General features: G+C 40.7%; 1 protein-coding gene and 1 non-coding gene across 6 annotated transcripts in view; both read left to right on the forward strand.

Annotated features, from left to right (window-relative positions):
• RERE (arginine-glutamic acid dipeptide repeats) overlaps positions 1 to 23,131 on the forward strand; it is a 463,614-nt gene that overhangs the window by 287,889 nt on the left and 152,594 nt on the right. Inside the window, exon 1 of one of the 5 annotated variants that reach the window (XM_007980672.3) lies at positions 7,908 to 8,223. The exons of the other annotated variants lie outside the window; for them this stretch is intronic. Coding sequence (XP_007978863.3) covers positions 8,198 to 8,223 — 26 coding nt within the window. The 5' untranslated portion in view covers positions 7,908 to 8,197. Of the gene's footprint in view, positions 1 to 7,907; positions 8,224 to 23,131 lie in introns of those variants that run through there. 5 annotated transcript variants of the gene reach the window in all.
• On the forward strand, positions 22,245 to 22,369 carry LOC119619518 (small nucleolar RNA SNORA77). The gene has a single exon (XR_005235985.1). It is a non-coding gene; the product is annotated as a small nucleolar RNA SNORA77 (small nucleolar RNA).

The following is a 23,131-nucleotide window of genomic DNA, read 5'->3' on the forward strand; positions in this document are numbered from 1 at the left end:
TTCTCAAAAACATTTACCTGAGATGGCAAATATTGGAGACAGTTGAGAGTACATGTATGTTTAGAAAACGCAGCCTACTGAAGTTAAGAGAACTTTAATAAAACAGGACAAAAGCCTGTTTTTCATTTGGTCATTTGATTTGATCATTTCAAAAACCCTTTGTCAGATAGCATCTAGGAATGTTATCTGGAACACTGGAATAACACATAACTGCAGGACTGAGCTCCAGAGAATTAAGAGAAACTGAAAACTAAAGCAGTAAGCTGATCCTTCAGTAGCTCATGGTGAGGTTGGATTGAGTTTGTCAACATTTTCCAACCTAGAAGGGAGTAACAGGGAAACCCATCTGTTTAGGGTTGGGATTCTGGGCCCTCTAAAATACGAGAATTCTAGAATAAGAAGACAATATAAAAAGTGGTCTCGGCCAGGCACGGTGGCTCATGCCTGTAATCCCAGCACTTTGGGACGCCGAGGCGGGCGGATCACGAGGTCAGGAGATTGAGACCATCCTGGCTAACACAGTGAAACCGCATCTCTACTAAAAATACAAAAAAAATATTAGCGGGGTATGGTGGCAGGTGCCTGTAGTCCCAGCTACTTGGGAGGCTGAGGCAGGAGAATGGCATGAACCTGGGAGCGGAGGTTGCAGTGATCCGAGATCGTGCCACTGCACTCCAGCCTGGGGGACAGAGCCAGACTCTGTCTCAAAAGAAAAAAAAGAAAAAGTGGTCTCATGCCAGTAAACCCCTCAAGACACCTGGCAGAAGCATATGTAAAATTTTTTTGGTGGATCACACCCTCATCCAAGATCCTGTAGGATCCCCACAGATAAAATATCCTTGAATGCTGAGCTCACCCTCAGAAATATCGGAAGAAACCATGTGCCGTTAACTATGGTCAGATGAGACAAACAGCTAGATCTACACCCAAGAACTTCAAATACTGGAAACTTCAGAAACAGACTGTGTAAAAGGCTTAAATAAAATATCATTTTTATTTCTCTCATGTAAGCAGAGTTGGAAAGGAAGCACTCCTAGACTAGGACCTCACAGTCATCAGGGGTCCACCCTCTACTACCTTGGCTGCAGCTGTTCTCTTGTTTCAAGGTGGCAATGTAGTGGTGGCCATTACATCCAAATTTCAGCCTGGAAAAAAGAGGAAATAGGTAAAAACTACATACCTTCTCCCTTTAAAGGTAGTTTTTATAATTTGCATAGGATAATATTTTTTTATCTCGAACCAAAAAGAAAAATAAATCAGGTCAGGCTTGGTGGCTCACGCCTGTAATCCCACCACTTTGGGAGGCCAAGGCAGGTGGATCACCTGAGGTCAGGAGTTCGAGACCAGCCTGGCCAACATGAGAAACCCCATCTCTACTAAAAATACAAAAAATTAGCCAGGTGTGGTGGTGTGTGCCTGTAACCCCAGCTACTCAGGAGGCTGAGGCAGGAGAATTGCTTGAACCCAGGAGGCAGAGGTTGCAGTGAGCCGAGATTGTGCCATTGCACTCCAGCCTGGGCAACAAGAGCAAAATTCCGTCTCAAAAAAGAAATTTTTTTTTTTTTAAATAATAATTTAGCTGGGCATGGTGGCGCACACCTGTAATCCCAGCTACTTGGGAGGCCAAGGCAGGAGAATCGATTGAATCCAGGAGGCGGAGGTCGCAGTGAGCCGAGATTGTGCCATTGCACTCCAGTCTAGGTAACGAGCAAAACTCTTGTCTCCCCACTCCCCCAACCCCCACAAAAGAAGAGAAAGAGAAAAAGAAAAAGAAATCAGACACATACTTTACAGGTGAGTTCTACCAGTGTTCCAGAGAACAGAGAAAGTTGATATTGGGTACCCTGAGTCATTTTATGAAGCTGATAAAGCCTTTATACTAAAACCAGGTAAAAAATAAAATAAAATTTATAGGTTCCATCTTATGAACATGAATCTAAAATGTTTAAATGAAATGTTGACAAACGGGAGTCTAGCAAGGTAAATATGCGTGTCCAAGTTTATAGAATATAAGAATGACTTAATAATAATTTATCTGTTAGCATGTTTTACCTCTTCAGCATATGGAAGAAGAAAACATAGGCAATCATCTTTTTCTTTTTTTTTTTGGAGACAGAGTTAAGCTTTTGTTGCCTAGGCTGGAGTGCAATGGCTTGATGTCAGCTCACCGCAACCTCCACCTCCTGGGTTCAAGCTGTTCTCCTGCCTCAGCCTCCCGAGTAGCTGGGATCACAAGCGTGGGCTACCATGCCTGGCTAATTTTTTTGTATTTTTAGTAGAGACAGGGTTTCTCCATGTTGGTCAGGCTGGTCTCAAACTCCCGACCTCTGGTGATCCGCCCGCCTCGGCCTCTAAAAGTGCTGGGATTACAGGCATGAGCCACCACGCCTGGCTCATCTTTTTTCTTAATTTTTAATTTTTGTGGATACATAGTAGGTGTATGTATGTGGTATATGAGATGTTTTGATACAGGCATGCAATGCATTATAGACACATCATGGTAAAATGGGGTGTCCACCCCTTCAAGCGTTTATCCTTTGTGTTAAAAACAATCCAATTACACTATTTTATTTATTTTAAAATGTTCAGTTAGGTTATTATTGACTGTGGTCACCATGTTGCACTATCAAATACTAGACCTTATTCATTCATTCAATTTTTTTGTACCCATGCAGTTATCTTAATGTAGAAGAAGCACTTTATAAAATTCAATGTTCTTTAATAATGGCAAGGGGGGAACTCTCAGAACAGAAAATTAATTATAGAATGAATTTCCTTAGTCTAACAGAATACTTTCCATAAACCTACAGCAAGTAACATAGTTAGGTGCAGAGTGTGGGAACTTTTTCCTCTGAAACCAGAAACAATGGCAGGATTTTGATATTCATTAAGACTTGAAGAAGAAAATATGTGAGGGTTGGAAATGAAAAAAATTAACATTTATTAATAAGGTGTAATTTTCACCATAGGAAATCTCAGAAAACTTGTGAACAAATTGATTTTTGTTGTTGGTGTTGGTTTTTCTTTTCATTTTTTTCAGATGGAGCCTTGCTCTGTTACCCAGGCTGGAGTACAGTGGTGTAATTTCGCCTCACTACAGCCTCTGCCTCCCAGGCTCAAATGATCCTCCCACTTCAGCCTACTGAGTAGCTAGGACTACAGGTGCACGCCACCACGCCTGGCTTATTTTTGTATTTTTATTAAAAGCTGGATTTCACTTTGTTGGCCAGGCTGGTCTCAAACTCCTGACCTCAGGTCACCCACCCACCTTGGCCTCCCAAGGTGCTGGAATTATATTTGTGAGCCCCCGGGCCCATCCAAATTGTTAAAGCTAATAGGTAAATCAGTAAGCTTTCTGGATGGAGGGGTGTGTGTGTGTGTGTGTGTGTGTGTATCTCAGTTCCGTGTCTAGATTTTAGGGGCAATTAGTAAATGAAATTTAAAGAAACTGCTTCTGAACACTTCTCTGTTGATGTGAAGTCAGTACTAATTAGAATATCTCTTCCATGTCTTTTTCTCTAGAATTTCCTGAGTGTTGCTTTCCCCACCCCCGCCATTTTGGCTTTAAAATTTCTTGTTAATGAATACAACATTGTAGACATTTTTTATTTCTGGGAAGTAGGAAATTCTTTAAGATAAAACTTACGCAATTTTCATGTTACAGCTTTTACTTACCTTTGATAAGCATACATAATCTACTCACTACAAATTAAGTATTATAGTGGACAAAGTGTTTTTTTTTTAATTTTAGAAAAAATTGATTTGAATTGTGTATTCTTCTCTCCCACTCAGCTCTCATTTAATCTATTCAGAAGTGCTAATCCTTCACCTGTTGTTCATGTGAGATTAACAGGAGGAGAGAAGGATGTCTAGGATCCAGAGATTATAGATATACATGGGGATCACAGGACTTCTGGGGAGGCCTTGGCAGTTGGCAACAGATGGAAATATGAGGGCGCCAGGGTGCAGATGGTGTGTACATCCCTGCAGGCTGGCAGTTGATGGGCTAGAAAATGTGGTGGCAGGAGTGAGGTCCAGGTGGGTACTTAGCATCAGTATGCAGGTAGCCTGTAAAAAGAACTAGGAGAGAAAACAAGGCCCCTGTCTGGGATGCCCTTAAGCACTGAGTAGGGTACCAGGGTGAACTCGGTGTAAAGCAAGGCTTGCTCCATGGAAACAGAGGCCCATTTCTAAAATTGGAATTTGTGGTTGAACGTAACCTAGTGGCTAACCTAATTATGGAACTACTTGGTTTCATGACTCCTTGAGATTCTCTGACTAGGAGGGGGAGGAGTACTGATCCTATATTCTTGAGATGGGAGTGAGTTTGGAGCTTGGTGTTAATTGACTTCTGTTTGTGGGTGAGAGCACCGTGACCTCAGGTAGAGAGGCAGGTCATTCATTGCCCCTCCTGTCAGCTCTCCAGATGCCATGAGAACTGATGGTTGTGGCTGGCCACAGTGGCTCACACCTGTAATCCCAGCACTTTGGGAGGCCAAGGAGGGCGGATCACGAGATCAGGAGATTGAGACCATCCTGGTGAACACGGTGAAACCCCACTTCTACTAAAAACAAACAAACAAACAAAAATAGCCGGGTGTGGTGGCGGGCACCTGTAGTCCCAGCCACTCAGGAGACTGAGGCAGGAGAATGGCGTGAACTTGGGTGGTGGAGCTTGCAGTGAACTAAGATCGCACCACTGCACTTTAGCCTGGGTGACAGAGTGAGACTCTGTCTCAAAAAAAAAAAAAAAGAGAGAATTGATGGTTGGGGAGGCTGGTGGAGGTATTTTTCGTTTGTTTAATGTATTTAAAATTTTTCTGTTTGGAATTTTATGTTCATAATTCAAAGAGGAGTTATGAGACTAGTACGAGAAAGGACCTCCATATATCTTTTACTCAATTCATCAGTTGTTAGTATTTTGCCTTATTTGCTTTATGTTTATTATTTTATTACCTTTTAAACTTTATTATAGATTTACTTTATTATAGATTGAGCATCTCTAATCTGAAAATTCGAAATCTAAAATGCTCCAAAATCCAAAATGCTTTGAGCACCAACATTATGCCACAAGTGGAATATTCCACTCCTGTCCTCTTGTGACAGATCACAATCAAAACCCAGTCAAAACCTTGTTTCATGCACAAAATTATTAGACATATATAGCTTATCAGATAACCTCTATCTCTGTTTTTTGTTGTATTGCTCTCTGTGTTTACTATCTTTGCATTATGACTCTCTCTGTGGTACAGATTGAATCTATCCCTTACATGAAATGCTTGGGATTAGAAGTGTTTTGGATTTCCTGTTTTGGTGGGGAGAGGGGATTTTAGAATATTTGCATTATTCTGTATCCTTAATCCAAAAATCTAAAACGTTCCAGTATTTCCTTTGAGCATCATGTTGGTGCTCAGAAAGTTTCATATTTTGGAACATTTTTGATTTGGGATTTTGGGATTAGGCTTACTCAACCTGTGTTTTCCTTTCCGGAACAATTTGGGGATGAAATACAGACATCACACCCCTTTACCCTGAATACTTCAGTGTGTATTCCCAAGAAGAAGAAAATTATCTTACATAACTATGCTATGATTATCAAAATCAGAAAAGGTAACGTTAATACAATATGATATAGTCCAATATAGTTCATATTCAGATTTTGCCAGTTTTTTCAACAATGGCCTTCATAGTAATTTTCCTCATGATCATGAGCCTCATTTAATTGTTGTCTCTCTTTAATATCCCTTGTCTTTGTTTTCATGACGTGTTTCCTCGCCTTTCTTAAAGGTTTTTTATGACATGAACCTTTTTGAAGAGTTAGAAGCCAGTTTTGTCAAATGTTCTTCAGTTTGAGTTTGTCTGACGTTTCCCCACAATTAGATCTCGGCTATGTAATTTTGGCCAGCCATACTATATGAGTGATACTGTGCCCTTTCCAGTGCTTCAGATAGAATTTTCTGAGGTACAAAATAGGAGAGTTGGGTGGTTCCAGTAAAGATGATTTAGGTGGCGTCCTTGTCCCTGAAGTACTTACAATCTAATAAGAGATGTGCGGTTCCCCAGAGAGGTGCAGTGAGAGGACTCCGGGAGCTCCTGCATTTCTGAGCTGCTACCAGGAAGGAAGTGTCTTCAGAGTGGAGCTGGCTGGCATGGTGGTAGTGTGGGTGACTTTTCCACGAGAGAGAGCGTGAAGGAGAGATCTGGGGTGTGACCACTAGGGTATGCTGCCCCTGAGAGGTGACAAGAGAAAGGGCTGTCTGTCTTGGTGGCATGGCATGTGAGATGCCAGCGCCAGGAAAGACAATGAAGAGGGTGTCCACAAAGGCTGGCACCACCATTGGAATCCATTATTACAGGAGAAGGCCATTGGATTTTGGTAACTCAGGGCGTCTAATGAGACCAAAATCAGAATCCACATTTCTTAACTTGCTGTTATAATAACTGTTTTTATACTGTGCTCTATGTAATAGTTTCATGGATTTTCAGAGACTGATGAATTTATTACATATTATTTTGTGTTGATTTCTTCAAGTAAACATTTCCATATGAAAGGGTTAGGTAGTTTTTTTTTTAACATACACTTTTGGGAGGATATTCTTTGCTGCCCATATTCATATTATTTGGCCACTAGGTTCTAATTCCATTGCTTTTGCATTTAGAAAGTATTTTTCTCTGGTCTGTAGAAACAGAAGTTTTGGGAATATGTTGTCTCACATACCAATAAGAGAAAATGTTCTTACAGCCTGTAGATACTTGTTTCATGTGTTAGGTCAAAAGAAAACATATTTAAGTGTACTTGGCATTTCTTGTATTTTGTAAATTATGTTATCGGCAGGATAAGAGTTTACTGAATCATAGTTTCAGAATTTAGTTTATTTTGTAGCATAAACGGGAGTGCTATAGAAATGGAATTGATTCTGCATTTACTGTAGGAATCTTGAGGACACTGTGTGTTCTTTTCAACAGGCTTTAGTTTCCTGACATTCCATTACATTTCTGGGAAACAGAATTCACACTGCCCTTTCCTGCCCTATCTTGTCCTTTATAATTTTGGCGAGGTTCATGGTCTTCCGTTTCTTTTTCTTTTTGTAACTGATTAATAATCTGTAGAATCACCTCTTAGTTTGCAAGTGGAAACTAAGCCTGCACATCCAAAGCTAGGATTTCTTATGTGAATCTGCCTTAGTATTTTGAATCAGGACCTCAAATGAGCTTTTTGGATGCTCATGTGTTTGTGGCACAATGTTGAATCTTGAAACCTTCTTGCCTTTCTAATTGTTAGAATTACATTCTTCAAGCTAGACTTGATTGGGCTAGTATTACTTTAGGAAATGTTTTAATTTATTATTTGGGGAATGTTTTATTTATTATTTTTAGTATCTTATCTAAGGAAGATTAAGCTCTTTGCAGAAAATACAGCTTTCTTTAGCTACCCTGCCCACAATACCATCTGCACTGTGTCTGTGCCTGTGTGACAAGGCCAAGCACTCCGAAACTTTACCCTGATTGGTCTTTTTCAAAATGTTTAGAGTTTCAAAGAGAAATTTGTGAAGTTGCTTCTCTTAAGTAGCTATTACTGTGTTTTTAAATGTGTTGCAGTATTTCTGTTAGTTGATCTTGTGTGTAGTCATTCATATCTGTGTCTTTTGATTCTATTTCTTGATGATCTTGCTTTTTAAAATCAGCATTTACCTTTAAAAAAAAAAAAAAAAAAGGCAAAACTTGTTATTGTCTTGACAGAGCAGAGCATTTCTTGCTGAGTTCCTGACAGAGCAGGGCATTTAACTGAAGCCTCTGCATGGCTGGGCTTGCTCAGTTCCCTGCTGTTGGCTGTCTTGGATCCCCTTTCTAAGGCCCCACTTCCCTGCACACTAGCTTGGTGTGCAGGGAGAAGCTGCAGAGTCTGTTGGCTGGGCTTTATTTACGGAAACAGCAGGGTTGAGATTGATTGCGTCGTGGAGAGACAGTGTGTGGATGAGGGAGGGTCACAGCACATGCTCAGTCCTGTCAGTGTGAGGGGAAGTTTCTGCGTTCTGCGTGAAGGCTTAGGTCATAGCACAAGCTCAGTGAAAGCTCTATGAGGTCTCTGAGACTGCATGTGCCTCCATTTTGAGTTGTTAGAGTAGAAAAGGGCAGAGTTTTAGCAGAAAGTAGAGGTTCAGGAATCCAGCTAGACTCACCAGAGCCCGTGTTAGTCATGGATGATCCATTCAGCCCCTGCAGGTAGGCTATCTTCCCCTGGCCTCACCGAAACAGTGATGGGTTTTGCTGCTCTTTCTCACTTCTGAAGGTGTTTATGAATCATTGCATCATTCATAGTGCATGTTCCTGAGAGCCTTTAATTCAGCCCTGGCTGGCTATGTAGGTGGTATTGTGAAGCGTAAAATCAGAACTAAGAATGGGGACTACCAGAGAGGCAGTCAGCAGACGCAGAATGTGAAGCTTTGTGGGCCCCTCTGTCCCTGTCCTCTTTCCCTTTCCCTTACCTCTTCGGCTCTTAGTATAATCTTAACCTCAGTCGTGCTGGGTGTGTGTTGCCAAGCTTGTTTGCCTTCGAGACCTGCAGAGCAAGCCTGCAGGCCGCCCCCTTGCCTTGTGGCTAGTATGGAATGCCTGGGCCGGAGAGCAGCTCTGTTTGGATGTTTTAGGAAGGATGGTAGGTGGGCAGCTATTGGTTGCTTTGAAGGTGGGTGGAACCTTGTTTTGATTGAGAGTCTGTTTGCCAGAGCAAATTATAATTTTTCTGATCTTTTTCTGAAGTCTGACATATGCAGGGAACAGTTGTGAATTATGATTGCAACAATATCACCTTAAAATCGATTTTTAAAAAATAAAAGGTTATGTCGTATCAGTTTTTACTTCATCTCTTGCCTTCAAAAGGAAGCAGACTCATCTTCCTTCTAGAGCTTATGGAAAATTCTTTGGCAATTAAAAAATGTATGCATTGACATTTATATTAGAAATTGAAGTTTAGGTATTTTGTTTATTTTTGTATCTGTTTTAAAATCAGATAGCATTTTTTGCATATGCGTATGTTGTCATGTGACTTGGAATTCTGTTCTCTTAAATGGAGTAAAAAGAGTAGTTGGTGCTGAGAAGGCAGTCATTGACAAGGCCACATTTCATGCCCACTGCCTGATAGCCAGACACTAGTTTCTTCTACCCAGGGGAAGTTGTGCTATTTGGGTGTCCTGTTGCAGAGCGAGTTCACATAGATGGCTTTCACCACGGTTTATTTAGGGAGCCAGTCAGAATAAGATTTAGGACAAATTGAATTCTTACCCAAGCAGATATTAAATGAAGTTTAAAAATTATATTATTTGCTCCTTTTTGTTTCCACTCCTTTGTCTTCTGATAAAGGTTAGAAAAAATTTGAATGCCACCTAAATTTTTTGCATTCATGAAGATGGAAGAAAGCATGCAATATAGAAGAATGTACAGCTGAAAACTCCTCATAGGAAGGAGAAGAAATTTACTATGCATGAATACAAGGAGAAATTCCTTGTGTAAGCTTTTAAGTTGTGTAGGATGAATTTGGAGCATTGCATGGTCAACTCTTTCCAGGGAGGCCCTTGATTTTAGTGGAAAGTTTTTAGGAAGGCTAGTGTTGGTGAATTCTAGTCACTGAAAATATTACTGAAGTATAATTTTTTTTCTTACAAGTTCAATTTTGGGAATGCAGCTAAGGAGATGAATTGTCAAAGGATAATTTAGGGTGTGCATTTATTATTTTTGTGATCAATGTTTTCATCCATGTGAGGGTTTTCTTCCCATTGTGACCATATTTATTTGGGCCTTGCACTGGGGAGTTTTGAGGAGGTACCCACTTTTCCCCATACCATATAGTGTTCCTTCTGGAACTTGCCTTATTTTACTCTGTTTAAAAGCACCATTGCTCTTCCTTCCTGCTTTTTTCTTTTAATAAAAGTATCCCTTCGATAGACGAGAGGAACTGGACACTGCACCACTTTCTGTCATGCACATGTGGGATCTGGGCAGGACTCACATTTCAGGCTCAAGGAACAAACTCATTGTTTGACTTGGGAGAATATTGCCTTTCTGTTCTAGATATTTACCTCTTCTGAAACTTTCTTTACAGTTAACAGATAAAAATGTGAACAGGAAGCTGTGCTCACAGCTGAATCAGCTCTGGATCAGGTTCCTGCTACTGGTGTGACTGGCCTATGTGGGCCTAGTACAAATCTGCATTTATGGAACTTGGATGCTGCCATCTATTTGATGGTGAAAACTTGTGATTACTGACTGTGATCTGTGGATATTCTGTTGTTAAGAGTCGAATTTGTCTATGTTTCAAATCCAATAAAGTAACTCATTAGAGTTACTTCTTGTGTAGTATGTATTTCTTTTATATTATCCTGTCTTGGAAAAATATTTTTTGAAATGCTAAAGGCTTGCTTTAGGGCTTCTGTGCTTGTCTGGTGGAGGAGGTGAGGGAACAGCACATGGAAAGTTACTCTAGTGGTTGATGAAGTCTTTGGTCTGTGCAGCTTGAACATGGAAAAGAAGCTAGTTTGTTTCATTTCGGCTTATAGTTCTGCTTCTGTTGCACTTGAGAGTATCAGGAAATGTTGGGAATATAGCAAGTAGATGTTTCAAAAAGAATAGAAAAGTTCACAAAATTATTATCTTATTAGTTGTTCTTATCATTGTAATAGAATCTTGAATTCGAATCTGAGGGAGCCTCACATTTAAAGTGTGCCTCTGTCAACACAAGTTTTGCAGTCTGTCTTTGGTTGAAAGCTAGAATAAACTTGATTGTGTTTAATTGACGCGTCACTTTTTTTTTTCTTTTTCATTTTGAGATAGGTTCTCACTCTGTCACCCAGGCTGGAGTGCAGTGGTGTCATCTCAGCTCACTGCAGCCTCGACCTCCCTGGGCTAAGGTGATTCTCCTGCCTCAGCCTCCCACATAGCTGGGAATACAAGTGGGCGCCACCACACCTGGCTAATTTTTTGTATTTTCTGTAGAGAAGGGGTTTCACCTTGTTGCCCAGGTTGGTCTTAAACTTCTGGCCTCAAGCAATCCATGCTGCCTTGTCCTCCCAAAGTGCTGGGATTAGAGGCGTGAGCCACTGTGCCTGGCCTGACACTTCATTCTATTTATTTATTTATTTACTTTTGTATTTATTTATTTTTTGAGATGGAGTCTCGCTCTTGTCACCCAGGCTGGAGTACAACAGTACGATCTAGGCTCACTGCAACCTCCGCCTCCCGGGTTCAAGTGATTCACCTGCCTCAGCTTCCCGAGTAGCTAGGATTACAGGCATCTGCCACCATGCCTGGCTAATTTTTGTGGTTTTAGTGGAGAACGGGGTTTCACCATGTTGGCCAGGCTGGTCTCAAACTCCTGACCTCAGTTGATCCGCCCGCCTTGGCCTCCCAAAATGGTGGAATTATAGGTGTGAGCTGCCCTGCCTGGCTGACACTTCATTCTTAATCTGCTTTTCACTTCTTCCTTGACTCTTGGCTAGTGTGTTAATGTATGAATTAGAAGACTCTAATATACCTAAGACCAGATATCTGTGATTCTGTAGTTCTTTTTTCCTGATTCTTTTCCTTCTGAATTTGTTTTCTTTTCCATTTTACTTTGTGTATTCATTTACTCAACATATTCATACCAAAGACCCATTTGCCAGGTACTTTTTGTTACTGAACCGAGTTGTCTTCCACCAGAAAACCATTTATTCTAAAGCTGTAAGATAAGCGTCTGACAGGATGAGAGAGAAGGTAGAACATGATAGCTAAAGAAATATTTTAGATGGTGTGTACATTCACAAATCTTTTCCTAAATAAGCTCAGATAATTGGTTATCATCTCTTCTGAGCAATTTCTGATGTGGGGATGCCTGTAATCCTACCACTGTGGGTGATAAAGCATGAGTCTGATTTATTTTTCTTTTTGGTCTAATGAGACTCATGCTTGAATGTGCTAAAACAATTCTGAAAGATAACTAATCTCATATTGTATACTCTGTGATACTTTGAGTCTAAGGTAAAACACTTCATCTTAATTCAACTGGGAAAATTATAGATTATTTCTGTCAGACTTCTTTGAGCTACACATTTATTTGTGATTATTTGACTATTATCCCTATTGGACATTAAACTTTTGGGGCGGGGGCCAAGTGTGTTCTTATAGTCTCCATTTCTAGTAGAGTACCTGGCAAATAGGTCTTTGGTGTGAATATGTTGAATAAATGAATACATCATCTATGGTAAGAGGAAAGGCTAGATTTGGAGCCAGGTAGTATGGTTCAGATTCCACCTCATAAGTGACATTGGGCAAGTAGTGACGTGGGACAGTTTCCTTCCCTCCTCTGAACCTCATTTTTCTCATGGGTAATCTGGAAATAAATATTTCTTACAGTTTTTGTAAAGATTAGATGAAAACAGTGTGAAAGTGCTTGGCACATAGTTGCTTAGTACATTATTGTTATTAACTCAGAGGTCAAATGTATAGCCTCAAGGTCATGTAGATATGATTATCTCAACAACTTATGTATTTTTAAAATTTTAATTAAAAAAATATAGGCACGCAGGTCTCACTTTGTTGCCTGGGTTGGTCTCGAACTCCTGGCCTCAAACTATCTTCCTGTCTTGGCCTCCCAAAGTGGTAGGATTATAGGCATGAGCCACTGTGCCTCACAAACATCTTTTTATTTTTATTTTCAATAGCCTGTTCAACTAAGACAATGCTAGGGATTGTTTTAGGAATTACAGTAATTAAATTATTAACCAGTATGTTTAATAACTGTTTACTGATCAACTTTCTTCTTACTCTCTTTGGGTGTTTATGTTTTTCTTTATACATCTTGGGGTTTTTTTTTTTTTTAAAGAAACTCTACTTCCATAATCTATAATATTGGGTGTGTTCAGCATTAAACATTTCCTGCCGCTTTCTCACTTACACACACTAGGTGCGTGTGTGTGTTAGTTACTGCCTGTTTGTGTTCTCTTCTTCCTATATTCATACCACTGCAGTGAGAAAGAGTAAGGCAATTGTCATGTTTTTTTATAACATTCCCCAGAGGGGACAAAGAAACCTTTAGACGTGTTGTAGACATGCTTGCTTGGTCTAGAGTCCCTTTTTTGTTTCTGGGGGTGCTTCATTCAGCTTTGTTATACAGTTTGATTTCAATATACAGAAAGCTAGCACCATCTTGGGTCAGAAGAGCAGCTTGCTGCTTTGTAAATGGGTTTCGGTCATAGTGGGTGTTTTTTTTTTTTTTTAAGTTTGTTGGCTGAAGCTCCGCATATGTGCAGGCAGCTTTGTTAGGCCGTGGCTCCTAAACTTTGCCGCAAGCCATTACAGTAAAGTTCCCGAGGAGTCTGTGGTGGAATGTTGTTTTATGACGTTGCCAGATACACGGTAGGTTACCACATGATGGAGGAGAGAGAGAAGGCAGATAAGAAATTTAGACAGCAGAGCAAAGTCACTATAGCACTTTGAAACTAGATCTTTCTCACCCGTTAAATTTTTTGATCAGTTTTTTTCCTGACGTTATTCATACATTATTGTGTGTGGAGGCCATATTTACTGCGTCTTACCAGCATGGAAATTCTTATTATTCTTCAGGCAATGTCAAATTTCTAGTTCTGGACCCTGAATTATATTTAGGAGGACCCTGTGGGAGAGCTGCCTGTGTGGCCTGGAGTCTTCAGTAATGAACTCAGTATGACCCTTTAAAAGAGTACTTTTCTTTCCTCTGGCCTTCGTTTCTTCTGTTAAGCTAGAAGATTGGATCAATGGCCTCTCGAACTTTCCATCAGAGAAAATTTAGAACTTTGTGATTTTGGATTTTGGACAAGTTCTTGTGTTGACCTTTGTATTTATTTGTGTGTGAATATGGAAGTGGTAACTTAAAGTTGACTAAATCTCTTAGTTTTTTCATATTTATTTGTTTTTAGTTTTATTTTTGATTGAATGATGAATTTTGTTCCTTTTAGGCAGTTTAATCAAACCTACTTTTAAGTTAATTTTGCTTGGAGGGCTGGCCTTCTGTCACAGTGACTTCACTAAGTTTTGCAGCAGAGCCCTTACTTGCTGTCTGTGGCTAAGGAGTAGTTGATTTAGAATATTGAAGTCATTTATTTATTAAAAATATATCTAATAACCATTGAGTTCTGCATTATGGTGACCAAAACCAGACTTAGTTCTTACCCGCATGTACTTCCAGTCTAGAGGACAAGACAGCCATTCAAAGAAATAACTATACAAAATAAATACAAAATCCTGACTGATATGGGTGGAAGGAGAGGAAAGTGGTACTGCGGGAACTCATAATAGCAGGATTGGCTCCCATTATCACTTACTGCCAGTATATAGAGTTTAATAATAATAATGACCCCTAAGCAACAGGTACCGTATATAGTACTTTCCATAAATCATCTTTTATTTTTATAACAACCTTGCATAGTAGCATTATCAACTTCATATTATAGATGAGGAAACTAAGGATTCAGATTTAACTGTGTCCTCAAAATCACACTTAGAGCAAATAAAACCTTGGGTACTGAAACTTATCTTTTTATTTTTAAAATTTTATTAGCGACAGGTTCTTGCTCTGTTGACCAGGCTCGAGTGCAGTGGCGTGATCATAGCTCACTGCAACCTCCAACTCCTGGGTTCAAGTGATCCTCTTGTGTCAGCCTCCCAAGTAGCTGGGACCGCAGGTGCATTTTACCATGCCTGCCTGGCTGATTTTTAATTTTTTTTGTTGTTTGGTTGGTTGGTTGGGTTGTTTGTTTGTTTGTTTGTTTGCAGAGACTAGGTCTTGCTGTGCTGCCCAGGCTGGTCTTGAACTCCTGGACCCAAGGGACCCACCCACCTTGGCCACCCAAAGTGCTGGGATTACACACATGAGCCACCTTGCCCAGCCTGATACTAAAAGTTTAATTCAGGTTCATTTAATTCTTAAGTCCATGCTCTTTCCCTGCTTTTGAACATCTAGACTCAGGTGTGGTTGTGACAGCTCCTCTCTCTCAGGAGTGAGGTGCCAGTGTCATGGGAGATCCTAATAGGATGTACAGAGCACAATGATTTTTCTTTTAATATTTATTTATTTATTTATTTATTTTGTTGTTGTTGTTGTTGTTGTTTCTTAAGGAGCTGGGCTAACCCACAGGAAGTATGCCCAGAGTCAGCCAGCACAGTGATTTTATTCAGATATATGGAAATTTTTCTCTAAAAATGAATGAGAATATATGATGGGATAGAATACAACATTCGCATGACTTTTTAAGATACTGTGTTAGATTTTAAAGAAATTTCAGACTTGTTCAAGGCAGTCTTGAAGTATGTGTTCATGCTGGAGAAAATTGAGAAATCCAGCATGTAGCACTAGTCTTCCTTCTTTTTTTTTTTTTTTTTTTTTTGAGACAGAGTCTGGCTCTGTCGCCCAGGCTGGAGTGCAGTGGCCGGATCTCAGCTCACTGCAAGCTCCGCCTCCCGGGTTTACGCCATTCTCCTGCCTCAGCCTCCGGAGTAGCTGGGACTACAGGCGCCCGCCACCTCGCCCGGCTAGTTTTTTGTATTTTTAGTAGAGACGGGGTTTCACCGTGTTCGCCAGGATGGTCTCGATCTCCTGACCTCGTGATCCGCCCGTCTCGGCCTCCCAAAGTGCTGGGATTACAGGCTTGAGCCACCGCGCCCGGCCTTAGTCTTCCTTCTTAATCCTCGCTTTCACTCCTATCTCACAATCCATCTAAAAAGGTGATTCTGATAAATTGCCTTTTGGTTTTCTTAAAATGTGGTGTATTCTGTTCTGGACTCACAGACTTCTTCTGTGGTCATTTTCTAAATGTGCTACTAAGCAGAGTTTCTAAGATCTTCATTCTGTTGATACCATGTCAGTCTTCCTGCTCAACTTAATACCCTGTGGAAAAGATAAGAATGTCTGCTGTGTGATGTTTACCATTTAAAGGACAGGAAGAGAGATATCTCAGTGTTCTCATTCGTACATGATGCTAGCCACAGAGCAAGGGTCTGACCTGAGCCTTTTCTGTCCCAGCACCTTGGGAATGGGCCACAGGCTACACGGCTATTACGACCCAAGGCTTGGGGAGGGGCTGAATGAGGGGTCACGTCTTGCCCTTAGTTGCTTCACGGTGGTGCCTTCTGTTCATGTCTTCTTCCCATATCTGTATCCTCCTCCCTCATCTTCCCTTGTAGAATCAAGTACCTATCTTAAGCAGTCACCGTGATCACATAGAGACCTTTGGGTGTCTTTGGTGAATGTTCACAGAACATTGCCTTCCTGCCCCTTCCCCTTTCTTCAGGGTGAAGGAGTGGCCACATCATGTTCTGGGCCAAGCCCTGTGGGTCGGGCCGGGATCCTGCATCTAGCAAGGCATGCTCTTCTCACAGACCCTCCCTTTGCCTGCCATCACCACCTGCATCTCCTCTGCAAAGATGCTTCTCCGTTTTTGATATTCGTTTGCAGGCTCCCTGCTCCTTTCTGTCCATTCCATGTTTACTTCTTAGACTAAAACGTTTCCATGGTAACAGGTTACTTTTCAAAGGGAACATCTTGTCATTTTATTTAATCCACTGCAGCTGAAGAGGACTGAGATATTAAGTTGTAGTTGCTATGGATACTGCTTTGTTACACTGGGGGTTTTTTTTGGTATCAGATTTCATATACATTGACTTTCTGTTTTTTAATACTTCAGGAATAAAAACAACAACTTACCTTTATTGTTGTAATTTGGCTTCTGGAACTATTTTTTTTCATATTCCAAAACAAAGATTTGTAGAATAATGCAGGCTGAACTTAAGTTGTTTTGAAAAACATATATTATTTACATTAGCTACACAGAGAAATTCCTTCTTTTGCTGGGGATGATGACGACAGTTCTTAATTTGGTGTTCGTAGTATGATTCAGAGTATAAAGGTGTCTCTAAGATGATGAATCCACAGCAGAAATCCTTAGTAAACATAAGGAAAAAAGGAATATGTCACTTGGAGTTAATTTCTTTAATCTCATTACTGATAAACTGTGGCCCTCTCTTCAGTTACTGGTTCAGCTGTGTACAGTGTAATTTGGGGTTGATCTGTTTGTCCTTTAATCAGCTTTTCTCATGTCTGGTGTTCTTTCTGATTTGCCACCTGCCTGTAGTATATTCCCCTCTTCATTTGACTTTTTTAAAACTTTAGATTTTTTGGATTCACAGAAAGTTGCAAAGATACCAGAGTGGTTTCATCTTTTGTAACTGTAATACGATACCAAAAGCAGGAAACTGGCATTAGTAGATTGTGTGCATGTAGTTCTGTGCCATTTTATCACATGTATGGCTTTGTGTAACCACCACAACAATGAAGAGAGAGAGCTATTCATCACTACAAAGCTCTCCCTTTATGGTCACACCGTCAGCCTCCCTCTCTCTCCCCACCATCTCTTAACACCTGGCAATCACAAATCTGTCTCCATTTGTGTAATTTTGTCATTTCAAGAGTATTATATAAATTGGCCTTTAATTTTGATAGGTTTTTCTCTTTCAGCATGACTTTCAAACTTAAAAAATTTCTTTTGATCATTTTGTCTTGCTTGGGTGTTTGAAATGAACATAGAACCAAAATAGGGAAAGGGATATGAATTCTCATCGTTCTGTTTGTGATTAATTGTATGATTTTGGTTCAGTAACTTAATCATTCTGCCATATGGGAGCGTGATTGAGAGCTCTGACTTTGGAGTCAGCCGACCTTGAGTTTGAATCCTGATTTCTCCACTTATTTGCTGTTTAATCTTGGGCAACTGAATAACGTCTCTTGGCTTCAGTGGCCTGACCTGTACACTTACTACAATAGCACCTATCTTTCAGGGTCGCCTGTAAGATTAGATAAGAAAATAAATGGAAATTGCTTTGCTTGTAATACCTGGTACATAGTAAACATTCAATGGATATATTAGTTGCTTTATTAGTATTAAAATTAGTATTGTTATTATTACCTATGGAGATACTTCCTCATAGAGTTGTCATGGAATAATGAAATAATATATGCCCAGCATAGAAAGCACTTAGTAATTGATAGCTAGTATTATTATTTTGCTTGTGCTTGTTATGTAACTATAATACACCTAGATTTTTTTTTTTTTTCTCTGAGATAGTCTCGCTCTGTCCCCCAGGCTGGAGTACACTGGGTGGGATCTCGGCTCACTGTAACCTCTGTGTCCCGGGTTTAAGCAATTCTTCTGCCTCAGCTTCTTGAGTAGCCGGGATTATAGGCGCCCACTACTGCACCCACTGCCACGCTTGGCTAATTTTGTATTTTTAGTAGGGGCAGAGCTTCTCCATATTGGCCAGGCTGGTCTCGAACTCCTGACCTCAGGTGACCTACCCACCTCTGCCTCCCAAAGTGCTGGGATTACAGGCATGAGCCACCGCACCCCGGCCTACACCTAGATTTAAGATAATGTACATGAAAACTTTTAAGATGATGATAAAGATAGATGTGTGTGTATGTAGCATTATCCAGGACATGACTTGCATCTTTGGTTTTTTAATTCATATGGTAGTATTCTTTATCTGACCTGGCTAGGATTCATACTGCCTTTGGTCTGGATTTTTCTTCCGAAGTTGATGACCACCCTGGCTTTTACTAGACTTACTTTGTTTTTGTTAATTCAGCAGCATTGTACATCCAAGCAGAAACCTCTTTAGTAGCTATGTTTTTTTTTTGTTGTTGTTGTTGTTTGTTTTTTGAGACAGTCTTGCTCTGTCACCCAGGCTGGAGTGTAGTGGCATGATCTTGGCTTACCGCAACCTCTGCCTCCCAGACTCAAGCAATCCTCCTGCCTCCGCCTCCCGAGTAGCTGGGACTACAGGCGCCTGCCACCATGCCCGGCTAATTTTTGTATTTTTAGTAGAGCGGGGTTTCACCATGTTGTCCAGGCTGGTCTTGAACTCCTGACCTCAGGTGATCCGCCCACCTCAGGTGAGCCACCATGCCTGGCCTGTTTGTTTTCTTAAAGACACAGTCTGGCTCTATTACCCAGGCTGGAGTACAGTGGCGTGCTCATAGCTCACTGCAGCCTCAAACTCCAGAGCTCGAGTGATCCTCCTGCCTCAGCCTCCTGAGTAGGTGGGATTATAGGTGCATACCACCGTGACCAGCTAATTAAAAAAACATTTTTTTAGAACCTATTGCCCAGGCTGGTTTCAAACTCCTGAACTCAAGCTATCCTCTTGCCTCAGCGTCCCAAAGTGCTAGGATTACAGGTGTGCATCACCATGTGTAGTGCTATGTTGTTTTGAACACAGGATAGAAAGAGACCTGAATTTCTGTGAATAGCAATACTAATATGTCTGTTAATATCAAAACATTAATTAAATGCCTTAATACCTAGAAATGAGATAATGCTGTAGAGCACCTAGGACAGATAGCAAGTGCTGAAATGTTAGCTACTGTTATTATTAATCAAAGAAGAAAGCTGGCATCTTCTAGATGAATTTTAGCCTCCAGGACTTTCTGAAGTTCAGAATGTGCCATAATCAGTGCTGCTCAGAGCATGGCTTGTGGACCTCATTATCATCATCATCATCATCATCATCATCATCATCATTTTCTTTTCTTTCTTTTTCTTTTTCTTTTTTTTCAGCAGAGTTTCATTCTTTTTTTACCCAGGCTGGAGTGCAACGGCATGACCTTGGCTCATGGTAACCTCTGCCTCCCAGGTTCAAGCAATTCTCCTGCCTCAGCCTCCCGAGTAGCTAGGATTACAGGCACACACCACCCCGTCTGGCTAATTTTGTATTTTTAGTAGGGACGGGGTTTCACCATGTTGACTAGGCTGGTTTCGAACTCTTGACCTCAGGTGATCCACCTGCCTCGGCCTCCCAAAGTGCTGTGATTACAGGCGTGAGCCACCTCGCCCAGCCTATTATTGTTTTTTAATCCCAAGACTTGGCTTCCGGACCTAAAAGTCTTCTGCCCTATATACCAAAAGACAATGATTGTCTTGAGGAGTAGCCTTGGTTCTGTCGAGACATTTGAGTTAGAAGCGAAGCTAGCCACTTTTTTCATGGAATATCAGTTACTCTTTGAAAGAACAACTGACAGACAAACTGTGGCCATTCAGACGTGGGCATTTGGCAGAAACTTTCTTGAAGATGAATTAAGTGAGCTGCTTATTTCAAGGAAAACACTGATATTACTTGACAAGGCTAAGATATGAACTTTCAAGTGAAAATTAGAATTTTGAAAAGCTTGTACTCACCACTGTGAGCCTGACAGCTTCTCTACACTGAAAGGCATTTCTTATGAGATAGGTGATATTAATATGTTTTTTTAAAAATACTGTATAAAGAACTGGTTGATATTTGAAAGATCTGCAGAACTGAGTAAACTGACATTCTCCACAAAACCAATGCATGACATTACAAAATCACATCTGAGTAGAAGATCCATTCATTCAAAGGCAAGACAGACCAACAGATTTTGGAGTAGCACAGTCCAAAGTCTACTGATGGGCTTTTAGATTCACCTTGTGTATACATCTTTAAGAAATGATTACTTGTTGAGTTTTTGTTTTTGGTTTTGTTTTCTTTTCTTTTCTTTTTGAGACAGAGTTTCACTCTTATTGCCCAGGCTGGAGTACAATGGCATGATCTTGGCTCACTACAACCTCTGCCTCCCAGGTTCAAGCAATTCTCCTGCCTCAGGCTCCTGAGTAGCTGGGATTACAAGCATGCGCCACCACGCCGGGCCAATTTTTTGTATTTTTAGTCGAGACAGGGTTTCACCATGTTGGCCAGGCTGGTGTCGAACTCCTGACCTCAAGTGATCCTCCCACCTCGGCCTCCCAAAGTGTTGGGAACTTGTTGAGATTTTGGTGTAGTATCAAAAAGGCTGTTCTTCCCTTTTCTAATTACACGGCTGTGTTAGGCTGGATTATCTTCATATAATTTAACCATAACAATATATTGCAGCAGATTGAATTGCAAAGTAGGTAGGAGAAACTAACTGTCTTTTGTATTAAGTCAAATATTAATGAGATTTGCAAGAACATGAAAGAATGCCTCAGTTTTCACTAAAGCTTTTTGCTTAAATGCAATTACTTTTTATAAGAATATGCATATTGTTATGTAATGGGCTTATTACTATTTTTAAATCAATAAATATTTTGAAAGTTTTCAAAAATTTGGATTTCTTGGGATGTTCAGTAATTTTTATTTTTATTTTTTGCAATAAGCTTTATTTCCATTTTGTCCAAGGCTTGGGAAAGGGGTCCAGGGTAGTGGCTGGAGGTGCCGCTTAGGCAGAAGCCCTGAACTTTTAGAGAGGCTCCTAAAAGGTTGCTGGGCTCTGTAGGCTCCTAGTGGTGGTTGAGGGTGAGTCTTTTGGAAGAAACACTTACCGAGCCCAGCCTGGGGAGGTTGATCTGGTAGTCGCCGATCTTCTTGTTGAGTTTCACCTCCTCATCTAGGAAGTAGCTCTCCAGAAGTCACGGAGATGGGGGTCTGTGCAGGCAGAACCCAGGGCCTAAAGATCGAGGGTCTGGTTCACGTTCTTCCCCAGGGCCATGGTGACTTCCATGGCACCCAGGGTTTTTACCCCCACTCATTTTGAGATGGCTTCTCCACATTCTGGAAATGGGGGCCAATGCCACACACACATCTTCAAGAGACACTCTGTACCCTGAAGCTTCTCGGTAGGCCGATTCATGGAAGAAGTCACCTGTGCCTCCCAGAGCCACATCATTATGGTTTAAATAGAAGCCTAGAGAGAGGTGGGTGTAAGAAGCCCATAGATGCAAATTGACCAGGTGGTTGATGGCAGCCGCTACCTTGATGGGATAATTCTGATGAATCCAAGAGCTTGTGGTTGGTCAGCAATGAGGCGCTAACCACAAAAACAGTGGTGGCTGGTCCCAGAAGCAGGAGATGGCCAAGAAGAAGGGTCCTGGAGGTTGCAAATGGAGAGGAGCTTGGAGGGCGGTGGGAGGCTGGAACAGATGGAGTCCCAGGATGTGTGCTGTCCAAACATTGTTGAAACGAGATGGATTCTGGGACCACCACGATACACTCCAGTAATTATTAAGAGTGTAAAAGGGTACAGAGACCTAAAAGTTTGAGAAATGTCGTGTTACGCAAAATGTAGTCATTGCATCAAGATTGCAATTGACAGTTAAGAGTGTTTCCTACAAGCTGTTGATACTATGTTTAAATATTATTAATGAGTGAGGTGTGAACCACAAAAGGTGCATTCAAGAAGGGGGCAGTTCACAGACTCACTTTGCACCTGGCTGCAGCCTCATGGGCGTGCTTTTTCCATGTGCCAGGGAAACATTCTGGGGCGTTGTGGCTGCCTAACCTATCAAGGGTGATGCAACTGTCTGGGGATACAGGATTAAAAAAAAAGAAAAAAAAGAGGAGAGCAGTGTGGCAGCAGGGGAGGGATATTTAGTTCAGTAAGGAGGATTCTGATTGCTCAGTGGATCCAGATATAGCTGGATGCTGGCACTTCCCCACCATGTGTACTTCTTGTCTTTCATCTTCAGTTCATATTCTGACAGTTTTTCTGTCAGATGCATCAAGCTTTCTCTAATGGGGTGTGTTGCTATCTACCTCTTTATATCTTGGACCTAAAAAGTACTTTTGCCATTTATTCTGTATTTTGTAACTCTTGCATATAGTAGGTTAATGCCATTGTCTGCACCTCAGATCCTACCTGCTGAAAAAGAACTTTGTTGTATTCCTTGCTACAGAATCCTGATATTTAAAAGTTACATACAATTTAAAAATACTTTTGTTGCAAAGAGGGATTTTAAAATAAGCTTTTAAGAAGGTTCCTTATTTTATCTTGGTTTTCATGTTATAGCCTACTTATTAGTACTCTTCCCTGATATAAACTTAAAAGAAACAATTTTCAAGTCTCTTAAGATGGCCCAATACATTTTTTGTCTCATTTCTGTTAGTTTAATAATAATTATCTACATCCTATTTTTATGGAAATATGTGACATTTAAGTAGTTCTAGTCAGCAGGGCATTGGGGAGTTTGTTTCGTTATCAGGGCACATTGGGTTTTTTAAGCTAAATATGACAATAAATTAGCTTATTAAAATAAAAATGGGGTTGGGGGGTGAGTGTGGTGTCTATAATTCCAGCACT

Source organism: Chlorocebus sabaeus, chromosome 20 (assembly GCF_047675955.1).
Source record: "Chlorocebus sabaeus isolate Y175 chromosome 20, mChlSab1.0.hap1, whole genome shotgun sequence".
Lineage (NCBI taxonomy): Eukaryota > Metazoa > Chordata > Mammalia > Primates > Cercopithecidae > Chlorocebus > Chlorocebus sabaeus.